At 43.5% G+C, this 22,447-nt stretch overlaps 3 protein-coding genes and 1 non-coding gene across 4 annotated transcripts in view; 2 read left to right on the plus strand and 2 right to left on the minus strand.

The window, feature by feature from the left end:
• LOC126563289 (DNA-directed RNA polymerases I, II, and III subunit RPABC2) overlaps nt 1-19,080 on the minus strand; it is a 152,102-nt gene extending 133,022 nt beyond the window's left edge. Inside the window, exons 1-2 of the mRNA XM_050219919.1 lie at nt 18,973-19,080; nt 18,512-18,910 (exon numbers count right to left, since the gene is read on the minus strand). Coding sequence (XP_050075876.1) covers nt 18,544-18,910; nt 18,973-19,001 — 396 coding nt within the window. The 5' untranslated portion in view covers nt 19,002-19,080 and the 3' untranslated portion in view covers nt 18,512-18,543. The remainder of the gene's footprint in view (nt 1-18,511; nt 18,911-18,972) is intronic.
• On the plus strand, nt 3,242-3,314 carry Trnaa-agc (transfer RNA alanine (anticodon AGC)). The gene has a single exon. It is a non-coding gene; the product is annotated as a tRNA-Ala (tRNA).
• LOC126561903 (protein downstream neighbor of son homolog) lies at nt 16,544-18,427 on the plus strand. Its single transcript, XM_050218270.1, has 2 exons — nt 16,544-16,817; nt 16,879-18,427. The coding sequence occupies exons 1-2, from the start codon at nt 16,588-16,590 to the stop codon at nt 18,425-18,427; spliced, it is 1,779 nt and encodes a 592-aa protein (XP_050074227.1). The 5' UTR covers nt 16,544-16,587.
• A 337-nt stretch (nt 19,081-19,417) lies between the features above and the next one.
• Nucleotides 19,418-21,852, minus strand: LOC126561925 (lebercilin). The gene is made up of 5 exons (XM_050218302.1): nt 21,659-21,852; nt 21,343-21,599; nt 21,061-21,280; nt 20,394-20,546; nt 19,418-20,335 (listed from the first exon to the last, which is right to left on the minus strand). The coding sequence occupies exons 1-5, from the start codon at nt 21,848-21,850 to the stop codon at nt 19,418-19,420; spliced, it is 1,740 nt and encodes a 579-aa protein (XP_050074259.1). The 5' UTR covers nt 21,851-21,852.
• Nucleotides 21,853-22,447: the final 595 nt, after the last annotated feature.

Genomic DNA, 22,447 nt, shown 5'->3' on the forward strand with positions numbered 1-22,447 from the left:
GGTTGATCGACATGGTTTTCCACTGGCTTCTACTACGGTGGGTGGTCCCGAGCACCTCGGATGGCACGATGTTTTCCTCCTACTTATTGTTACTACCGTGCACAAACGGCTGCAGACACCTTGCAGACCCTTGCCGGTCGGGATCAGCGTCAAACGAGCGGTAGCATTTGCAATCTAAATCATTGTTTGGTCCGCATCACGTACACGTACGCACACTCTACGCTGCACCTGGTAAATATTCTTTTTTCTCTCTGTACAATTTACATATTATTGAACTTGAAGCGTCAACGCCATACATGCGCCACACGGAAGCTGACGGGGGCCAAGACAGATCAAAAGAAGCTGCAGGCTACTTTCTCGTGCCGATATAACCGGGGGCGGTATCGACACCAAAGGACAGAAAAATAACGGCAAACATCGTTTGATCGTGTTTTCTTCAGGCAATTCCGGGCGGCAAACTTGGTCTAGATAGTCTCTTGATAAGAGATAATAGTAAGTACTTTCGGAGGACCTGACGATTTTGTGTTATGATGATAAATACTAGAAAGATAGAAAGAAAAATCAAGCTAATATAAGAAGGGACAAATTATTAATAAAGAAATAAATAAATCAATAAGAAGGGACATCATTAATCAAAAATAATTTAATTCCTTCTATATTTTCTCATAGCTCCTTTCGTTATGATTTGTTTCTTTTTCTCCTTTCATAGCTTTATTTTGGTCTCTTTTCATTGCGTTGCATTTTATCTGATTTTTCTCCTGTTCTAATTGGATTTATCCTTTATTAATTAAATATTACGAAAAAAATGTTTATAATATTCTTTTTAAAAGTTTGTTTAATTTTTTTATTTCAAATTTATTTTATTGATTTAGCACACAATGAAATTGTTGCATAGCACTTTTTTTCTTTGTAGATTTCAAATATTATTATATGATATTTTGTTGTGAATTTGCTTTATTTTTATTTATTTATTCATATTTAATTATGATCGATGTGAATGTCTTTTCATTCATTAATTTAGCTACTCCCTTTCATGAATAATGTATTTTTGTGCATAGTTTTGATTTATCTTATTTCATTTCTGTTTTCTTAATTTGTTATAACTTCTGTTTATTTCTTTTAACGTACTAATTGTAAAGCATGTAGCTGTAAACTAGATAATTTACCTGTTGTTCATTTTAAATTCATTGTTGTTGGCTTTTATCTTTGAGTCAACATTATTAGCTTCCATCAGCCACTTTTTCCTTTGCTTGTTACACTTTCAATTTTTTGTTTTATTTTTATGAAATACTTTTCGTTTGATTTCATAAAAAGTGTTTTTTTCATTAAATTTTTTACCCGTGATTTCTCTTGATACATGTTAGCGTATTATTTCCACCAAACTTACGCATTACTCTCCACAGGATAAAGCATCCGCTTAAAGACTCATCCGCTTTATTATCTGCCTGCTAATGATGCGCACATTTTAGCTACATTTCATTAACATAAGCCCTCCTTGGCTAACTAACCAACGGCTTTCTTTCCCTTCGGCCCGTGTTGATCTTGCTGTTGCATAAGGTTTCGTTTTTCTTACCTTTTTTTTTCCTCGCTTCATTGCGTTACCTTACTTTGCTCTCCTGTACTAGTTCAAATAGCATATGGTGGAGTTTGGTTTTGTTGCCCACTCCTCGGCAACCGGTCGGTGTTATCTTGTCCGCTACCTTTGCAAGGGTAGCTGTTTTGTATGTTTCACCATAGCAAGATCGTCGGCTTGGATGAAAGCAAGCAAGCACATTAATTAATTCCAGATGTACGCGTCTGTCCACCAGACTTCGTGTACAGAACACGGTGTGTGAGTGTATTTTTTTTTCTTGCCGGACGTGTGTTTCTAGTAGGTGTTTCCGTCTAGCGATAGAGCAGGTTCGTCGAATGTTAGCTCTCGGAAAGGTAAAACCTAATGCTTAAAATCCCCTCAATAGTCTTTTCTTGCTACTTCCTAATGAACTCGTTAGTTCCAATGAATAAGAACTCCAACTACATTAACATTAACCTATAGCCAATATTTCATTTTTAAAAGAATTTTAAAATTTCAGCAACTTCACTCATTTTTGAAACATTCCGCCAGCCTCAAACAAAGCCTCTACCGGAACACAACAAGGACATACCGACAGGACAGCAGCATGCATTAACATGGCAACGAATATTTATTTCATACATACGTTGCTGCGATTGCCGGAACAGGAACTCCGGAGTACGCTTCCTGCACGACTCTATTTAAAACAGTTTCCCCTCGTCCGCTTAGGATCTGAAGAACCCGATCCTTGTGGTCACCCATACCTACCCGAAAACCTGTGAAGTCTGCTAATGACTTTAGCATCATGTCAGTTCCCATTAGCACCACAAGCCACCTTCCTGCCTGCCTGTTTGAATCCTATCCTGTTATAAGGTAGCATTATCTCGCCTCCTGCTTTTTTTCCATTTCCATTTCTTTGCTTTAATTTTAATTATTCCTTGCGATGCTCATTTGCAAATCCCTTATAACGTCCCGACGGGGATATACATACACGGCAAGACGATCTGCTGGGGAACTGGGCTGTGTGTACCTGGTCTTGATGGAGGTGGCGGACTGTGGTTGTTTATAGTGCAGTGCAACCAGCTAAACCAGACCAGACGAATAGAGCTAGCTCCTGTGTCCGTGTCCGGGTGGGAATTCAGCACCGTTTTATTTATTGCAACCCGGTACAAAGGAAGTGACCGGAAATGTTTGGAAAGCCCCCAAAACAACGAACGTTCGAGATAGGCATCACAGGTAGTACACTGGACAGCGATTAGTGTAAGCGAAATTTGTTACTCATTTGTTAGACTTCGTTGTCTAGTTCTAGTTGCGTACTTTATCTTGTTCAAATTAATACCTTGGATAGGGAGACATTTGTGTTCGATAAGAAAACATCGTTCCGATACAATCTCTTCAAACATCCCTTCTCTTCTGTTAGGTGTCCGCTCATGTTGGGTCTAAAAATAAGTTTTTAAATGTCAACCAACGCGACCACTAACTCCCACCCAGCGACCGAGAACTGACCAGCATAAAGCAGGTTTCGCATAAAAATAGATATCACGTTCACGCCCGAGCCATGCTGGGGGCTTTTGTGGTGCGTGCGACATTTATCGGCCGATCGTGGCTACTTTCACCGCGGACCGTTGCGCTGACCAAGGTGAATTGTTTCGCGACTTCAAGTTATAGCAGCGGTGATCATAGTATCAAGGGGATGTAGCTCAGATGGTAGAGCGCTCGCTTAGCATGTGAGAGGTACCGGGATCGATACCCGGCATCTCCAAATTACGACGCAATGCTTTTTTGTGTTCTCATTCTCTTAAAAATCGATTCATGGCTGTATTTCTGCAACGATAGAAAACCAATATTTTCCTATCATTATCATAACCGCCCCACCAAGAGAGAAAGGGTCGCTGCAGATAAACATCAAAAAACCACACAAGAAAAAACTCATCGACTAACATCATCTTTCTCGTTAACCGACACCGACCACGACACGCCACATCACCTAAAACGACGACAGCCAAAAGATCATTTTGTGCAAGAAAAATAGACAGTGACACTAACAAACTTTCGCCCACTTCCCTTCCAAACGTGCCACAAACCTACGTTACGGACAGAGGCTGTCAGAGGCGTGCGGTGCCTTTCGCACCAAACTAAACAGCGTCTGTCAGTGATGGGAAGCGATAAAAAATGACGACACCGACCACGAAGTCCTTGTTGCGATTTTGCGGTGCGTTTCTTTGCGTTTTGGCCCCGGCTAGTAGCGGTTTTTCTTTGGCCTGTCTTTTTTTGTTTCTTCCCTTGGCTTGGTGGGTGGCGGAAACACCGGCGGGGTAACATCAATTTACGCCACAAACGATTTATCTCCCACCGGGATACAAGGGCAGCAAGACCAACAACTTTTTTTTTTTGCGAAAAATCATGATACATCTTCCGACGGTGAATCTCGCGCACTGGCAACGATGTCCATTCGACGAAAGATTCTAGACCATATCAACCGCGTCATCTTCAGCGTAATCCTTGGGATATCTGTACACACACACACACACACACACACACACCCCTCCCCCCCCCCCCTCCCAGCAGGGCTTCAATGAGAGCGTGAGCTTTGATTTATTTTCCCATTGACCACCCAAAAAAAGCGCCATTACTGTCATAAAAATACAATTTTCCGACTCCGTCGTCGGATGATGTGTCAATGACTTGGGCAGGACAAACGCCTTGCACCCCTCAGGAAGATCAAATGTGAGTGAGTCGTCCAACCGGCCGATGGGAATGGGAAAAGACCTGGTTTGAAGCTAGAAAGATGCCTGCCAAGCGTCGGATTCAGGTCCTGAGCTACACAGATTGGAAGCATGGCCTCGGTGTGGGTGTTCTTGTCAGATGTGTCATCCTTCTTTATTGACACCATATATAATCGGTCATGTTCGGTTCAGTTGGCAAAACGATTGCACAGCACACACACACAAACAGCATGAAGCGAGCGCGAAACCCCGGGCACGGCTGACGGACTAGTCAGTGGATCAGTGAATTCTGATCCACGGGGAGTATTTGTACGGTTCATTAAACTTTGTGTCATGTAAAGTGTCGCTTCCGAACGAAGATGGACGATGCTGGAAGCAAGTTTGTGATGTAATGGAATGATGTGTCCTTAATTTCTTAATTGGTTGTCTGAACAGCTTTAAAGTTTATTTAAATATTCTTTACGGGAAGTTTTGATTCTCTACATGTCAATAAATTATAAAAAGTTCACATTAGCACGAGCAGCACACGATTGGTTCTGCTTCAGGAAAAACTTCACCTCCAAGGATCTAGGACTCGCAACGACAACAAAAAAAAAATCCGACAACATAAAACATTTCACGCCAAACTGACGCCCGTGTACAAACACAAACAACACGCGCGTACACCGAAAATGGCACAAAATTCATCGACTGCTGCTTGCCGAAAATTCACATACGGGGTGGTGTGCCCACCCCACACCTCCTGTTATATTTGATGGATCATCGAACCGAATTCCAGTTAGATGCCGGCAAATTTAAACCCCTCTCCGGACGGACTTCGATCGCGGCCCGACGGTAACACAAACCAAATCATTTACGCACCGCTTACAACCATCAGCACAACCGTGCCAGCCAGCGGTGGTGAGTTTTCCGCGCTGTTTTTCGAACGCGCCTGGGAAAATGGATGAAAATTCGCAACCGAACGCACATATTTCACACATCACCAGGCAGAGGGCACACGGGTGCGCGTCGGGCTCGTGTCGTTTTCCAGTTGTAAAAGATTCCTGCGAGTGGTGGCCTTTCCCCAAAATTTCCCCCGTCCCCTCTTCCCAGCTGCAAATAAAAACATACAACATCATTCCACATCATAATTCAAATCAATCTTGAAACCGGTGGCGCTTTCGTCAGTCGCAAAATGGGTAAATATTGCTCGATATCATCACCCAGCAATCAACAGCAATCACTCACCCAAAAAACCAACCCTGTAAGCCTCGGAATGTTTGTATGAGGTGTGTGTATGTGTGTGTGTGTGTCTGTATTTGCGTTTTGATATTAGCAATTCATTCGATGCAAAATGCTAAAGAAACAACATTAGAATTCGGTGCGTTGTACGCGTGACAACGGGGTCCCGTTTTTCCTATGCCCATTCCGAACCCCCGACGCTCTGACGCTGTCTCTACGGGAACGGGCTAGATGATAATCAAAAACGGATGCCTCCGGTTGTAATTATTTCAACTTGATTAAGCGTAACATTATTGGACGCAAACAAAGTCAAACATCGAGACTGCAACAATGCTTCGAGGCGAGAAAAATGGGAAAAATCCTTTCCTCCAAACGGTGGAACAGTTACAGACCGCCGGCAGAACGACACGTGATGCAAAGGAGTGATGAAAGCTACGCATGGTTTAGTTGAAAAAGATGTGTTCTTTGAAAATGTTACGAAGGCATTCGTTGAAATGAATTCTTGACGATTGTTTTTAAAGAAGGATAATACGATTGGAATAATTCCATTGTTCTTAACTTAATTTAACATTCGATAATGTTTTTCATGATGAAAATTAGACAATTTTTAAGTGGCTACTATAAGAAAAAAAACATGAAGTAAATTTGCTCAAATCCTACGTTTAAGAAACGAAAAATAAAGCTTACCGACCTCAAGCCTTAGAGATCTATTGTTAGTTCGATTAATTGCTGAGACAACGACTACCAAAATAGATTTACAAACATAATTCTATTGGTTGATGTTGAGGCCAGTAGGAAAAAGTGGTGGATTTAGCTTCAAGGATACTCTAAGCGGAGTGCAAGTTGAAGACCCCTATCACATTAAATCAACTGGAGAGTGGTTCTTTGTGATTTCTAGTACTCCCGGGGCAACTCAGTCTGCGTACCGTAAAACTCGTCACTGCTTGGAAGACAGTTTAATGTCTATCTTGTCCAGAATGTCCAACAGAAACAGTTTTAACAAGTGTTCTGACACCTGGATCCATTTTCCTATTGATGAAGCCAACAAGCGATCAGCTACAGCACCTGCCTTCTTCATTAGTGTCTGCTATTGGACGTAGTTGTCTTTGTGGCAGGATGCATTCCACAGTTGCAGTTCCTTGACTGTGTTTTCGGTCACAATAGTTATCAACATGAAATGCTAATGCAGCAATCTTAAATCTATACATGGAAAGCCTAATATGCCTGACGATGAAGAATTGACAATGATCAAAATCAGATTTTAAATCTTCTTCTTGACTTAACGACCGCTAAGGTCACACCGGCCATTAGATGGCTTACTAAACTTCCCGATACCACGTAGTTGGATAGTCAGTACTCACTACGGGGAGACGGTCCGGATGGGATTTAAACCCCGGTCCTGCCGTATAAAGACCGGCACCGCTGTCGCCTATACCACCGGGCCGCCCCAGATTTTGAATATGAAATTTAAATTTTCACGCCATACAAAACGTTGAAAACAAGCATGAATATTGTGCTTCGATTCCTATCGATCGTTGCTAAATACTCTTTAGCATGATCAATCTTAAGATAGCAGCTCAAGCAGACATCAAACTTAAAACATTAATCTACAAGCTACAGCGGTTTAAGACGAATTGATCCCATACAAAGCATTAATTACTCCAATCGCTGTCAGCTAGATAAATAAAATCTCGATTTGCTGATAAACATTGTTCCCTAAACTGTGCTGTTTATATGACGCTTTATTACACACGCACGCACATTTCAATTATTTAGAGCACGATGTATTTCAGGGCCCGATAAGATCGGTAATATTGCCGGAACTGCAGTAGAAATGTCGCTATCGACGAGATCCAGCAAACCCCAGCGACCCAAGAGCAAAAATTACCCTTAAGAAAATTGGCCATCCTGTCCGCCATTAGCACAAACACGATACGGTAGCATCGTCGAGCAAAATAAAAACAATTCTGCAGAGGCGATTCCGATCCACTTCAAAAAAAAAAGGCCACTTCGGACCGAGGTAGTAGCAAACCAAGGAGGAAAGATTTATCTCCTCGCACAACAACAAGCAGTTAGTAAATTTATGTCTCGCAGCAAACGTAACGAAATGGCGCTGGCGGCACAAGCGAGTCGCAGGCGAGATTTATTCTTGCCTGGACCCGGCGAACTTTGTACGCGGGATGAGCTGGGAAAACACACCACAAGGATCACGCAGCAGAATAATATGGTATCCAGCGTTTTGTGTGGTGGTCGGGCGTTGGGCTATTTAGAAGTTGCTGGCCACGGGATCTGTCCCGGCACTCCCGCAAAGTGCAAGACACAAAGGCAACAAACTTTCGTGCTGGTGCGGAGTTTATTCTAACAACATTCTCGTCCGAAATGAGATTAAAACTGCTCCAGGATGGATTGTTTTTGTTGCGGGGCTAAAGTTGGCCCGCAAAAATGGAGGACTGTTTTTTCTCCCCTGGCACGGGAATGTTTTGTTTATTTTCCCCCCTCAAACGCCCGGTATCAAATAGAGCGTGGAGTTTTTTTTTGTTTTCCTCTTCTCAACAAAAGGCTAGATAAACTCTATCGCTTCTTCCTTGGAGACATCCTAAAGCCTCCTAAAGTCCTGGGAAGCTATACACCGGGGGAGGAAAAAATTTATACACCCAACTATAAAACATAAAGCTACTCTTTTTTGGCCAACGGAAGGAGCAACACATAAACCCTCCACTCTCTGGCCACAAACACACACACACACATCCCGTATGGTGCCCGCAAAGTCCCAAGTCCTTAGCACATGTGTGTATATCCTACGGCATTCGCGACAGGACACTCCACCACCCAGCGCGACCACTCATAAACAAACAAAGAATTTTTATGTCAGTCTTCAAAGTACTCGACGACTGTTTCCAATTTTTTTTTCCTCTTCTTTCGATGTCCCTTTTTTTGGCACGTAAAGACGAAAATCTTCCACCCAGCAGGAGTCGTCTCCTGGACTTTTGTGTGTCCATTGTGGGTTGGGACACAGGTTTGTGTTATTTTTCTCTCTCATCCAAGAAAACGACAAAAAACACAGGCTGTGCTGCTACTACCAGCACTACTTCTGCTGGCAGGTTTTGGATGATGATGGTCCATTGAAAGGAGGAAGAACTAAACCATACCAAGACGAAAAAGAAACAGCAGACCAACATAAAATAAACGCAAACATTTTCTGGGCAAAAACAACAAAAAAAAAGAAGTCCAGAAGGTTCAGTGGTTACGCCTGACCAGATCCGGTTGTCCGGTTCGGTCCGATTTCCGATGACCGTATAGCAAAGGAAGTCAACAGCATGCCCCGCACCCCCACAAGAGCGGGAGGATTCCCTAATGGGATGGAAATAAAAACTAGGAAATAATAAAATTCCCAGGACTCTTGCTCCGATCGTCGGAGTCGGCGCTGGAGGACACGCTTCCATTTTTTTTTCACAAACGCCGGTAGAATCCTTTCGAGTCCAATCAAGCGCAACCACAAGGATACGGAACCGTGTGGCGTGGAGGTTAAGGGATAACAACAACAGCAGCAACAACAAAAAAGCTATCTCATAACCGCGAAAGAAGTAGTAACCTAACCGAGAGAAGAAGAGAAAGAGAAAAAGAGAGAGAGAGTCCTGAGAAGTGTGGAGTCCAGCGGAGGTTATTGCAAGGAAGGCGAAGAAAAACAAACTTCAAACCATATATACCTTTGCCAGGTCCGGTTGGCCGAATGGGGCCGTTTTGTGCTTGGCATGCTTGGGACCACACCCCATTTTTTTTCTTTCTCTCTGTCCGGTCCCGGGTCAGCAAGCATTAAGGTGCAAGCACAACCGACCGATCCCACGTGTTTGCGGGAGATGAACGTTTTTTGTCGGCTCACTCACTCACTCGCCCACGGTTCAACGCAGCAAGTCCTTGCGCAACATCCTTGCACACCCTTGTGTGACCGTACCGTGGCCATAAATTCCCCCCCCCCCCCCCCATTCCTTCCCGCCATTTTCATCACGCGCATGATGTCCAACTATCCCACCCGTACGGTTCGGCCCAGTCAACATCCATTTCCCACTCGCAAGATGATGATAGTTGAAGATGAGAAAATGTGTCCGCTTTTTTTTTTCCTTGGCTTGTTGTTGAAGCTGGCGAAGGAGGGCAAGTAGAAAATTCTTTTCTTCCCACCACTAGAACGTAACTGCTACGTCTACTGGCCAGCAGTAGTTTGGTGGAATGACACATCTTGGGTTTAATCTTCGAAAAAGGTAATCAACTACAGTGCAGTCTTGGAACCGGTTGGCAGATAGATGGGTTTTTCCCCAGCAAAATGTGCTGAAAAAAAAAAAACAGCAACAGCGAAATGGTATCCGTTTGTTTATTGGAATTCTAGTTTTTTGTTCGTAAGAACTAAATAATAGCAACAAAACAACGGAAAAACAGTGCACAAAATGGCTACAGAAAAGGCAAGTTGTGCAAATTGTGCACATACATCTTGTGAAGGACATTGAATTGCGTTGGCTGTAGCGTGACATAAAGGAACAAACAGAGTTTTAAATTATCTGCACGACTTTTATAGCCAAGAATAGTAATTGCAATTGTATACTAAGTAGACAGTTGAATACTGTAGTTTTGTTTGTTTTGGAATTAACGCTCTACGTGGTGAGGTAGGTGAGGTAGAAAATTAAAACTGACAAAATCGGTTGAACCAGCAGGGACAGAAGAATGACAAGAAGCGAAGGGATAGTAATTGATTGGTACAATTGAGCTCTAATAAATATAAATTAATACCTTATTGTGTTGCTATAAATACCTTACTATTATTAAACCCGGTCGAGATGAAATAAATATTGTGAGCTATACGTGGAAATACGTTGCAAACCGACAGCATTTAGACTGAATGAAATTGGCTAGTGATTCGACCATAGTTTGCCAATCCAAGATTCAAACTATTCTGGTGGTGGAATCAATCCCTACTCCTACCGTGCTACTTCTGCTTCTTTTACGAGTCGTCGGTAGTTTGGTAACATTTACATGACAACATCAATCCACTACTGGAACTACGCGGTGAAGTGAGATCACCGTACAGCGGCTCATAGAGCTAATCGTTGTAATCGGTATATTCGTTATCCTTCCACACCTAAGGGGCCAAAGTTACTTCTGATTAAGGCTAAGTCCAGTCATCAGCTTTGGACAGAGTTCAAGTACATCTTTGAGGCGCTTGTGAGTACTCGAGACTACAAATGTTCTCTATACAGTCCCAGCTATAGGTTTGTTTAGTAGATAAGTTTGCTGCGTCAATTCTTTGTGAATTCGAAGCTTTATTTTTAGATTTATTTGATTTTTCTTCTTATTGGTTGTTGCTGACGGGAGCGAACTGGGTGCAAGCTTCCACCGTTGGTGGACCGAGCAAGCGAAGGAATGACCGATGACGAACCCTTGGGTACGCGCATAGGGACGACGGGCGTCGACAGCTTTGTAAAGGTCACAAGAACTACCTTGTTTTGCTGGACATTCCTGCAGAAGTATTCAACTGGAGACAGAGTTAGTCGGCGACGATTTCTCCTATCTCTTCCGACGGGGTAAGGAGACACTACTGAAGTGCGGGGAACTAATATCCGTGGGGCAGACAAATGGGAAACTTAACCGAATCTGAAAGAGATCCTCCCAAAGCCTTACATTAAAGTGCATTACTACAAAACTAATTTACATCCTGAGGCAGAAAATTATTAGTCCATAAAATTAGAGGCACTGAAAAAATCCGAAATTTGAACCAAATTTTCCGATCTTCATTCATTAGGATCACTTGGTAATGTGGTATTACACTATTTATTACACAAATCAGAAGAACACAGAGTGGTACCTTCTTAGCGGAATTTTTACGCTTGCGGACTTTTATTGCAGTTCGCCAGAGTTTCCACTAATTATTTGTTACACAAATCGGAAGCACACAGCGTGGTACCTTCTTGGTGGAATTTTTACACTCGCGGACTTTTATTACAGTTGGACAGAGTTTCCCCTTATCTTGTTCAAATTTATCTGTGCCATACTAAATTCTATTCCGCTATTTATACTAAAAACTATCAATCTAATCCTAGCTTAAAGTATTTACTTCCTATGTATTCTGAATTCTTTCTTATGCCTCATTTCCTATGCTACCTATGCTATTCTTATCTTTAAGTAGTATCTATCCTATTCTAACCTATACTAACAATCTTCTACCAATCACAATCTTACTATCACACAATATCTTACTATAATTCTATAATCACTATTTTGCTGTATCTATTGCTATAACTATTGCTATAATATATCTATAGATGGTGTTGCCTATGTGCAGGCGCCACAGTAAGACTCATTAAGTGCTGCAATTTTCTCTGAGAAGGTTGAGCTGTTAATTTACCAATTAATATTGTTAAAACATCTTGCTGTTCTAACAGTTAAACATCGTTATTATTTTGTAAAAATTTAGCAAAAAAAAGCTGTTAACTAAATTATGCTTTACAGCTAAACAAGGAAAACAAAAATTTTGATAAAATTAACACGCTAAAAGTTTCAATTTCTGCCTTCCACATTCCACTTCATTGCCGTCTCCCACTAATCATAAAGTTTAAGCAAACTTTCATGATTGCAAACCACGGCCCATGGTCGAATGTCAACCGGTAATCACCGGTCGTCATCGAACGTAAATCAACCTACCACACACCGGCAGGATAATTGGCTAATCCTCTCCACCAACGTTTTTATCAAAAAAAAAGGCACAAAACTGAAAATCTCGAAGAAAATTACTAACCTGAGCCATTTCAAGCCAGTGTGTGCGAGTGTGTGTGTGTGTGTGTGTGTGTGTGTGTGTGTGTGTGTGTGTGTGTGTGTGTGTGTGTGTGTGTGTGTGTGTGTGTGTGTGTGTGTATGTGTGTGTGTGTGTGTGTGTGTATGCTACCCGCTTTAGAGCTATTGTTTTGTATTTACGATCAAGAAACTATTTATTATTCATTTATTAGTGGGTTAACTTTCACTAGGACGACACTTCACCACCACGCGGGTTCCACCTTTACCAGCACGATTGTGATGTGTGTTTACCTTTCTCCACGGCTTTGGCCAGTGCCAAACCGGACGCCAAAGTTCTTCGCCAGGCCAGGAAGAAAGCCTGAAGAATATAAATAAATTATGTAAATTTAATTACTCTATTTGGTTGCCCTTTTTCTGCCGCTGGCCGCTGTAGAGTTGCCCTTCCTTTTTACTGGGATACTAGCGGTCGAAGGTGTAAATGGCGTTTCTTCGGTTAAGCTAGCAGGAATTGAGCTATCGATGAGGAAAACGGAAACTGTTGGCATGGTTTTTTTCTAGACTACAAAGATATCTTTATAATAAAGTAAAGTGGAAGTGTAATCTACTGTGTATTGCAATAGTAGCAGGTTACTGTTACAGACGACCCAATATTTGCCGGCAAAAGTAAAATGATTGCTGTCGAAGAAGCATAGAACCCCCGCCTTCTCCGGATATTTGATTAGACGAACTTTCCTTCCGAAATCCGGTCATCGAACCACTAATTCCTTCCTAATTCGTAGGGCCTCCCCAGTGTTCTAATTGTTGCAAATGGTTGCCCACTAGCTTTGGACCACTGGGGCCAAAATCCGTGCTCTCGTCCATTTCCTTACCACTTCTGGGGTACGTTTATAATCATAGACCACCAAGTGACCTTTGTAACCCGGTGTGTACACAAACAAAACAAAAAAAAAAAACATTGCCACCATTAATCCTAATGCTCGGTACTCGGTGGGGATTTGTCGACGGTTTTCTTGCCCCACTCCGAACGCGAGCCTACCACCGGATAGCTAACCCATAACCCATCATTAACCTCGAAAGCTAGGAAAATGGTGGTCCCCGCATTTGTTGCCACTGGTGTGCGTGGTTGGGCCATTTCCCGCAATTCCGCAGTGCCCGTGGAAAGTGGGGTAGAAAGTCAAACTTCCACCAGTACGCCGCACTTTTCTCCCTCACTTTCCCAGCCTAATAATGATAGACGATCCTCTAGGGTTTGTCCAAAAAGCACAGCTGAGCAAGCAAGCAAAAAAAAAAAGAATACCTCAGGTCACTAATTTCCGATTCATCCATCTGCGGGTGTGGACTTCATTGGACCGCCAAACAGACGTTGCCGGCAAAATTCGGCAACTCTTGCTGGCTGGCCCGTAGACTTCAAGGTTTCTGGCACTTAAACGTGATGATTAGATTTAATTGGATAACACAGATAGTGTTTCTTGCATTGCTTGGGGTGCCCTCACAAGTCACACACAAGCACAATTGTTGAGATACTTTCGTTAGTTTCTTATAAATAATTTATCACAATTTTCCAACACAGAAAAAAAGGTGTTAACCGATGCAGTGAGTGAATCGAAACGTAAAGTAAAACAGGTTGAATTTCTTTAAGTTTTTTTTTTTTTTTGGAGGGAGGAACTTGGCAAACTCTTCTACATCGCTCCCTACTTCATTATGACAACTGTGCCCTCCAACCGGGCAAGTGAGTTGCAAGTTTCTTTCTGGCTTATTCAGAGCCTTGATTGAGCTCGAGTAATTCGAAACAAAAACAAAAAACGGGAAGGGAAACAACTCGGCATATACTCTACAACCTGTCTAGACACAGTTTTACATCAGTAAAAACAAAAAAGATTGATAAACGCATGCTTGGAAGGTTTTGATTTTGATGGATCGTATTGTGACGATCCTGGACGTTTGTTGGCCCACACAGTGCCACCTAAAAGCAACGACAAAAAAAAAAAAAAACACAGGCAGAAATAATAAATAGTGTAAAAACTAGCTTCAAACTGGGGAGGGTGTTTGCTGACAGCAATGTTTTGTGTCCCCTTCGCTTCGTGTCAGGTCGCATGTGTCGCATTTACGGTCGATTTGCAAATTGAGTGAAACATTTCACACTCCGGTGTGTTTGTCTGGATGGGATTTTTTGTGCGTTTCTCGATAGGACAAACAAGTGAATTATTTAAATGTAGTTAATGTCGGTTTATCACCCACAAAAGGTGTTGGTAAGTAAAGGCTTCAGAGATTTCTATCAAAAGACTCGTTTGGAAAAACAAACCTTCAAAGCTTCTTGTACTCATCGGAACTCGTACTATGTACATCTTTCTTACCATTGCCATCTGAACATCAGATATAAAATGGCAAACAGCAGCAGCCCCACTGCTGTCAACCACCGCATTATCGAGGGCGTTAAAGTGACACAGATTGAAACATATTCTTTGTCCCCCGGCACCATTCAACAGTACTCCACGAAAGGTCGGCCCCCACCAGACATTTCGACCCGAACAACAACGTGCTAAATCCCGGAAGATGTTACAATGCGAACCGTTGGAACAACGTGTGACGCGATGGTTTGTCAGGGCAACAAAAAAACAAAATCTGCAGAAAGGACCCAGTGTGACTGCTACAGCAACAAGACAGAAATCAGACAACGAAATCAGCAGACAAATAAATAAAATTTTAAAGCTTTTTTGCCTTCGCTTCATCCATTCCAACCTTCGCAAGGATTTCTCAAGGAATCTGTTCCGCTTTCGCGACTCCCGACTCACTGAATCCCTTTTATGGGGACGGTCGCACGGTACACTGCACGGGACAAAACAGCTACAAACTGTCCTTTCGAAACGCGAAAAAATACCAACACAGGACTTAACAGGAACCTGTCGCGGTCTTAAGACATCGCGCGCGCAGACGTCATCCACAAAACCTTCGGACGAATGCAAAGAAGCACGGGAAGGGAAAAACTTCCATTTCCTAAGCGTATTCAAATTTTATGCAGATCCAATACGATTTAGAAACATACTTTAAGTATTTTCTATCTTCAGAGTCACGGGCGCGTCTTCCCCATGTACCGTGGCGCCCAAACGCGACGACTGGATGCACTCCCGGCAGGTTCTCACGTTCGTCCCAACCAGCCGCTAGATGAACTTTGCTTGGGTGCTGGTGAAGTAAAAATCAACCACTTCACACCCGTTTCCTGTTAGGGTACAGGTTTTTTTCCCCAACAGAACCAAATAAACTCCAAATGAAGACATTGATGTACATCCTGGAAAGGTTTCTGGATTTTTTGTTGTTGCTATTTGCCCTTTTTGCTTTCAACTGAACATTACTACAGTACTTTAGCCGTTCATTCCTTTCGTAAAGGTGAGTAGTGTAAAGCAATTGTACCCTTCTATCTGTTCCTTGGAAGGATAATCGGGTAAAAAAGGGAAGGTTCGGGAATGTGTTATGGTGCTGGATTTTGCTCAGCAAAAAAGATGCGCAAAGTACAAGCCCTAATACCTTAATAGCTTTATCTTTTGCACCAAAGAAATCCTAGCTTTCTGAGGGGGCTGAGTGAAGAAAACTGTGTGCACTAACTATCCTGTAGTGGCTATTCTTTCCTATAAATCGTTAAACCATATCAGTAGGTTTAAGCTTCAGCCAGCTGGAGCATCCTTTGAGATGGTGTGAATGCTGATTTTTCTACTTTAGATCAGAACGAATAATTTTCGATGAGAAGAATGTAAATCGTATTTTTTTTAGTGTTATTTTACCATAGCAGATTAACCACAGTCAACTATGGGGAACAGTCTGGATGGGATTTGAACCCCGGTCCTGCCGTGTGACGATCGTCGGCTCGCCACCCAACCGCCCCATGGAATGTGATATATTTAGTAAATGCAGCCAGAAGTTGTAGAAGTAGAAATTTTTCAATATTTACTTATCAATCAATACTTCGGAAATAAAATCCAAATTTCTTGCTGATTTGTTTATTTAAATTTACATTGCACGTATCTTCTTCTATCGATTTACTGACGTAGTAAATACATAGTAGATTGCTCCTTAATAATTTAAAGTAAATTAGCAATTTTTCTATTCTAATAATAACGGCACAAAAGTTCGAATTCAAATCCCTACTGACACTAGCGTCATCTGTTGCAAACCCACCTAAACTATGTCTTTATTTTCCTTCTTTCGCAAAAAAGTGACAGCTGGCGCATGTGTAAACAAACGCGTCCGCATCATTCCTTCTGCACGCGCGTTTATTTTTCTCCACGAAACAAACAATCCACGTAATTACCACTTGAAATGAGCTCCAACACCGAAGGTATCTTATCGAACCCATCACAATGGAAGCGTCCGGAAGATATTTTGAAAATGCAACGGCTCAAACGCAAACAACGAGCACTGCAGGATCGGATAAACAATCATTCGAAAGCGGGAGGCGCGCAACCATCACACCCTGGAAGCGGCAGCAGTGAGGATCCGCTAGTGAATCGTTTCGAAGCAAACCCAAAACGGAAGAATCCTTTCTCGAGGTAATATAGATCCTTCGCAAAGCATGATTGTTAGGCAGCTAACAATTCGTTTTTATTGCAGAAATGTGAATCCAGCTCCGAAACGACAGAAGGAAGCTCACACGAGCGAATTGGACGGAGGAGAAGAGACCATCTTCGATCTACTCAGCAAACCACAAACTCTAGTCGTGCCTAATCTTGAAGCACCACAAACGAAAGCAGCCGTTGACCATCGGTTCCTACCGGATCAGTACTGTCCCGTAGCTCAATCGCTTCCGGCGGAACTGGAAGAAGAACCACCGAAAACGAGCAAGCTCGCCCCAATCCATTGGAGCATCAAGAGCAAGATGCGCATCATATGTCGAACGCCAATCCCGGGCACAAATCTTAAAACGAACCAAGAAGCCAGCGGTCTAACGTCGTTCGTGCGCTGCATCGACACGAAGGAATCATCCACCGGGCTCGACATTTCACCCGGTGCCCGCTTCTATCAGGCCACCCTTTACTGGCAGCATCCGTATCTTCCCTGGTTTACACTGTTCCCGCGAAATGCACGCAACAACCACACACAAACCCCACTCGATGAGTCCGTCCGTAGCGTGCTAGCGAAAGAGTGGATCATTAGCTTTCGCAATCTGTTCCAGCTGGTCCGTGCCCGTCAGTGTCCGTATTTTTATCTATGTGCGAATTCGTTCACCGTTCTATTCCGTGCGGCCGGTATTGGTGGGCGAGTTGAAACGCATGCCCTGCTTACGCCAACGACAAGAGGCATGAGAGCAGCTCTAAAGCAGGAAGAAATTGAATTTACGATGCCACTAAAGAAAGGCGCCCAAACAGCGGGGGACAATTTAAATCGCTCGTCAGAATCGGGTATCGGAAACAGCAGCTTTTCCAACTCGTCTGAAGAACAGTCACAAGCGACATCGAACGAAGAGACGGCTGATCGGTCGTTGGAAGGGGATGCCGACGAGGACGATGACGATATGGATGGGGAGCAGTGGCTCGAGAGTCTTGGTGTGGATGCAGCGGAAATTCGGAAAATCAGTGACAATCAAAGCAAGAAACAGCGAAAGCATGAATGTGGTGCCGATTACAGCGATCAATCACTTGTCCTCATCGAAGGTCCCGAATGTCAGGCGTTCTTCAACTTTCTGCTAAACGCAAAAAGTACGATCGCTAAGGTTGGTCGACTAGCTGGCATACCACCGACCCTGCTTGCACCGGTATCCTTCGCTGGAGCAACACTTCGTACCCTTCAGACACGATCGAGCAAGATCCAGATGGATGGAGAGGAATACCACAGTACAGAGCTGCAAGGAGTCATTCTGCCCCACATCCTGCCGTACGTAACGGATCTGCTGTGCGAAAGCAAGGACAACTACAGCCTAACGTTAGCGACCGTCCCCAGCACAACGGCACTATGTGAAGCGTCCCAGAAGCTCATTACCGATTCAGACAAAGAAAACGACGCGTCCGCTATGGCTGGACCGGTCTTTGGCAAGGAGAATCTGTCCGACTGTGGACTCAACAAGCGCATCGTCGAAAATATGTGCCGTGCGACGAAGGATTCCGTGTTCGACACGGAACGTTTGCTGTACAGTCAGGAGGCCGGTGGGTTTAGCTGGAGCTAGCACCTAACCACGCTCAAGCTCAATAAACGTCCTTCACTTTACACTCTCGACACACTTGCGTCATGTATTCCGTTCTTTTTCCACTTCACAATATATACCTTTACAATACTATCCGCTTAATGGTCAATTATAATTAGCTCATCGATACTCCAATCTTCGTACGATGAGTCGGGAAGGTAGCGCCGTATGATGATGGGAATTTTGCGCTGTTTCAGCTCTTTCATCGCTATCTGCAGTGGATCCGTTTCACCTTCCAGCTCGACCATGATCGGTGCGCACATGGCAATCTGGAGTGCACGTGTACCGAGCACTCGGGCCCGTTCGTACTTGGTCATGTATTTGGTCGTGATGCGCTTGTTCTTCGGTACGCCACCACCGGCCTGGCCCGGATTGATGATTTCGATGTTGTCTCCATCCTCCTCCTGGTTAAGCTCGTCGATGTTGTCGTCCTCCTCGACATCGTCGAAGTCATCCCCGCCGACACTGGACGTGGAGGATTTCCGTTAGAATAACATACTCTATCGAAAGTTAAGCCTTGTACTTACTCATCGTGATCGTAATCGCCATCATCCATGGTGAAATAGTAGGTAAAAAACGGCTAAAATTCCCACCAATATCACAACACGCTGTTTTTGGCCGAAGTGCGTTGTTTACGTTTTGTTTGACGTTTCACAAGCACGCTGGTTCAAATGTCATCGGACAGGGTGGTACAAAATGCTGTGCTGTCAGCGTGCCGATTCAAATCTGCAATAAAACCCGTTGCAAGCTTTTGAACACATTTTACAGAATAATTTTCAAATCGCACTCATTTGTGCGAAAACATTTTTCTATAAAAGACATACCAGACATACGGTATTAAAAAAAACATCCCCAAAACAGTAATTCGATTCAAAGATTCGTTTTTGTTATAAAATAAATCTATTCACTGTCCCTGGCGGATACGTGCCAATAAATAGGATACATCAATTTTATCATCAAGTGCCAAACAGTTCATTTCTCGAAACTATCACCATCGATTGCCTTCAGCACTTCCAGCAAGTTTTGCTTCTTTTTCGGATCTATCTGCGCACGCTTCGTATTGTCCAGCTTGGGTCGGTTCAGCTGTGGCGGTGGTGCAGCCCTTCCCACTTCCTTCCCATTTAATTCGTTACAAAACGTGTCCAGCAGTGCTTCCTTCTTCATGATACTTTGATGCATTTCCAGCTTCATGGCTTCCAAATCTTTTACCGCCGACGAACGGCTAGCACTATCGATTGAATCCGAATCGTTCGTTTCAGACGAGGTGACAATACGTTTCTTCACGCTGCGTATCTTCACACCATCCTTGGCGGTTGAAGAGTATCCATTCGTGGTGGCCGAAGAGCTAACCTCTCGGAACTGTTCTTCGATTTCGCTGATGTGTGCTTTATGTTCGAATATTTCGCTCAGATGATCAACGGCCTTTTCCGGCGATTGATCCGTCTCGTAGTCATCCTCGTACGAGGTTTCCGTAGTTGCGCTGTAACGGTTGGAGGTATGACTTTTCGGCAGCTTCGACGAACCGGAACCCATTTCCGTTTGTAAACGAAACAGTTCCGAAGCGATTGCCTTGTCGAATTCGGCCTCCTGCTCCAGCGCGTACTGGTTAAACTCGGAACACATGCCTTCGTCGTACTGATGTTCATCCGGTTTTCCGTTGGAGCTGGCCTCATCCGAATGGTTATCGGCTTTTTGCCTTCTTGAGGTGTGTTTCTTTCGTGGTTTGGATGAATTCTGTGGTACCGGGGGTGTGTCCTCATTGTGAGGCGACAGAGGTTGCAGAGTTCTGGGACTCGGAACGGGAGATTTGTTATCACCCTCGCCATCATGAACGGGTTTGATTTTTGGACTCATGTCCAGATTCGTTACCGGCGAGGGTTCTGAAAAGTTCTGTAAAATAAAATGTTCAGTAAGTTGTATGGTCTGACCGGAGAAGGTTTCATCTTACCGGGAAAGGTGACTTGTGTGTGGTGCCGTTTGCAAATCGAATAATTTGTTGCTGCTGCTGTTGCTGCTGTTGTGCCGAAGATGGTTTGGGTGTCGTCTTCATTAGAAAGCTGCTGTTCTTCAGTAGAGTTGAAGGAGTTCGTTTCTCATATATCTGTGAGTAAATAAATAGAACCGGTGTAGTGTGATGGACAAAACTAACGAACTACAGCATATTGCATCTTTGAAGTCGTCCAAAACTTTACCCGTCTTGGGTCAAAAGTTATGACTTTAGGAATACTTAAAACATAATACTGTATCCATCGGATTTCGTCGATGGTACGATCTAGCTATTTTTTCGAAAAGCGTATTGGACTCGCGACTCGCGATTCTTTCGAGAAGCGTAGTGGTAGACTCAAATAGACTCTTCATAGAAAATGAAGATTGGCTTAACGACCTACTAGGTCAGGCCAGCCGTCTAATGACCTGCTAGACTTATTGATAATACGTAGTTGGATGGTCATCAGATCTTCACTACGCAGGAACAGTCCGGATGGGATGTGAATTCCCTGTCCTGGCGAGTGAAGACCAAACATGTCCTTAATACGTACAAAATAAAGACCAGCAAATTCGAGATCCAAAGAACTAAAGGTCTACAGTAACCATAACGCCATATTGTGCCCCATTACCTCAATAACAGAGTTCAAGCGATTAATCTCGTGATGGGCCCGTTCGAGCTTCTGCGCCATCTCACGCTGCTTCATCACTTCCTGTTGCATCTGTGCTTTGAAATTTTTCGTCTCTAGTTGCAGTCTCCTAGCGAGTAATTTGGCATCGTTATCCTTCTCCATCAGCCTGTTCTCTAAATATCGTACCCTGTCTGCCAGTCTTTCACGTTCTTCCAAATGTCTGCGGGGACGGATGATTAGATTATACACAGTCGAACCATCAACCACCAAGAGCGCACATACTTATCTTTGTTAAGCTGCACCAGGTGTTTATTTTGATCCGTAATCGTAAGTATATGTGCATCCTTTGCCTTCAGCTTCGCGTTCAGCTCCCTGTTTTGGTTCTGCATGTTCCGGTACTTGGTCTGCCAGGTACGGATCTCTTCCGCGTGCGAATTGAGCAACTTTGGAAGTTCGGCGTTCGAGTTGACGTACTTGGATAGTGCAGAATCCTGACGTTTCTGTACCGATTTCAGCAGACGATTATCCTTGGTCAGTTCCTGTGGGAGCAGGAAATGAAGGTTACACCATTCTGGTATGGATGCTAACGATGACGTACCGCAATGACCATATTGGCCGCCTCCAGTTGATTCTGCATTTGCTTCAGACGCAACATTCGCGCCGACATTACCCGGTGCCGTACATCGCTGTTGGACGCAATCACGATGGGCGGTTGCCTAGCAGCAGCCTTGCGGCGATTTAGCGCGGAAAACTTGGAACTGTTTGAATATAGGCTTTCCATACTCTGCATCGAATATCTGAAGAAGGTGCAATGGAATGGTTGGTTACTAAATTATTCTACGCGTACTACGATTGGAAATTACTATCAAAATGCCATTTAATGAATGCGATGAACGGGTACCGAAGCCATATCACGATCGAGGTAATAGCAGCACTAAAACAAATCACTAATGGCGGTGACACTGACGGCGCAACTGACCAAGGCAATGTTTACTTTGATAAATAAAAAGGTCCTTGCCAGTTGCTATCCAATCGCTAACATGTTGTGCCGCCGAATGTTAAGGCAAGCCCGAAAGAAAATGTTTTCCGTTACTAAGGGAAAGTGATTGGGTGGGAGAACAAGGTAGAACTTTGGCTAGAAAATAAAACGGTCCCTCACACCATGCGGACCCATTCACGTGGCACTGGTTGAATGAGAAAAGAAAAATGCAAGTGGGGGTAGAGAAAGCGATGATGAATTGGATGAATTTTCCTACAAGCTGGAATATATCTATAACTCACCAATCCGGTGGAGCTGTTATTGAGAAATTGGGAGATTTAAACAAACCGCGCGAGGAATACGATGCACAACAGCAATACCTCGCCTATTCTTTCGCTGTTACATGAT

The sequence above is a fragment of the Anopheles maculipalpis genome, chromosome 3RL, assembly GCF_943734695.1.
Source record: "Anopheles maculipalpis chromosome 3RL, idAnoMacuDA_375_x, whole genome shotgun sequence".
Lineage (NCBI taxonomy): Eukaryota > Metazoa > Arthropoda > Insecta > Diptera > Culicidae > Anopheles > Anopheles maculipalpis.

Bases quoted from the DNA above. Each gene is read 5' to 3' on its own strand.
- LOC126561925 (XM_050218302.1), bottom strand. From the start codon at position 21,850: ATGCAGAGTATGGAAAGCCTATATTCAAACAGTTCCAAGTTTTCCGCG. The intron at 20,547-21,060 runs GTAATGGGGCAC...ATTTACTCACAG, and splicing joins GCTTGAACTCTGTTATTGAG to ATATATGAGAAACGAACTCC. The intron at 20,336-20,393 runs GTAAGATGAAAC...TTTATTTTACAG, and splicing joins CACACAAGTCACCTTTCCCG to AACTTTTCAGAACCCTCGCC.
- LOC126561903 (XM_050218270.1), top strand. From the start codon at position 16,588: ATGAGCTCCAACACCGAAGGTATCTTATCGAACCCATCACAATGGAAG. The intron at 16,818-16,878 runs GTAATATAGATC...TTTTTATTGCAG, and splicing joins CGGAAGAATCCTTTCTCGAG to AAATGTGAATCCAGCTCCGA.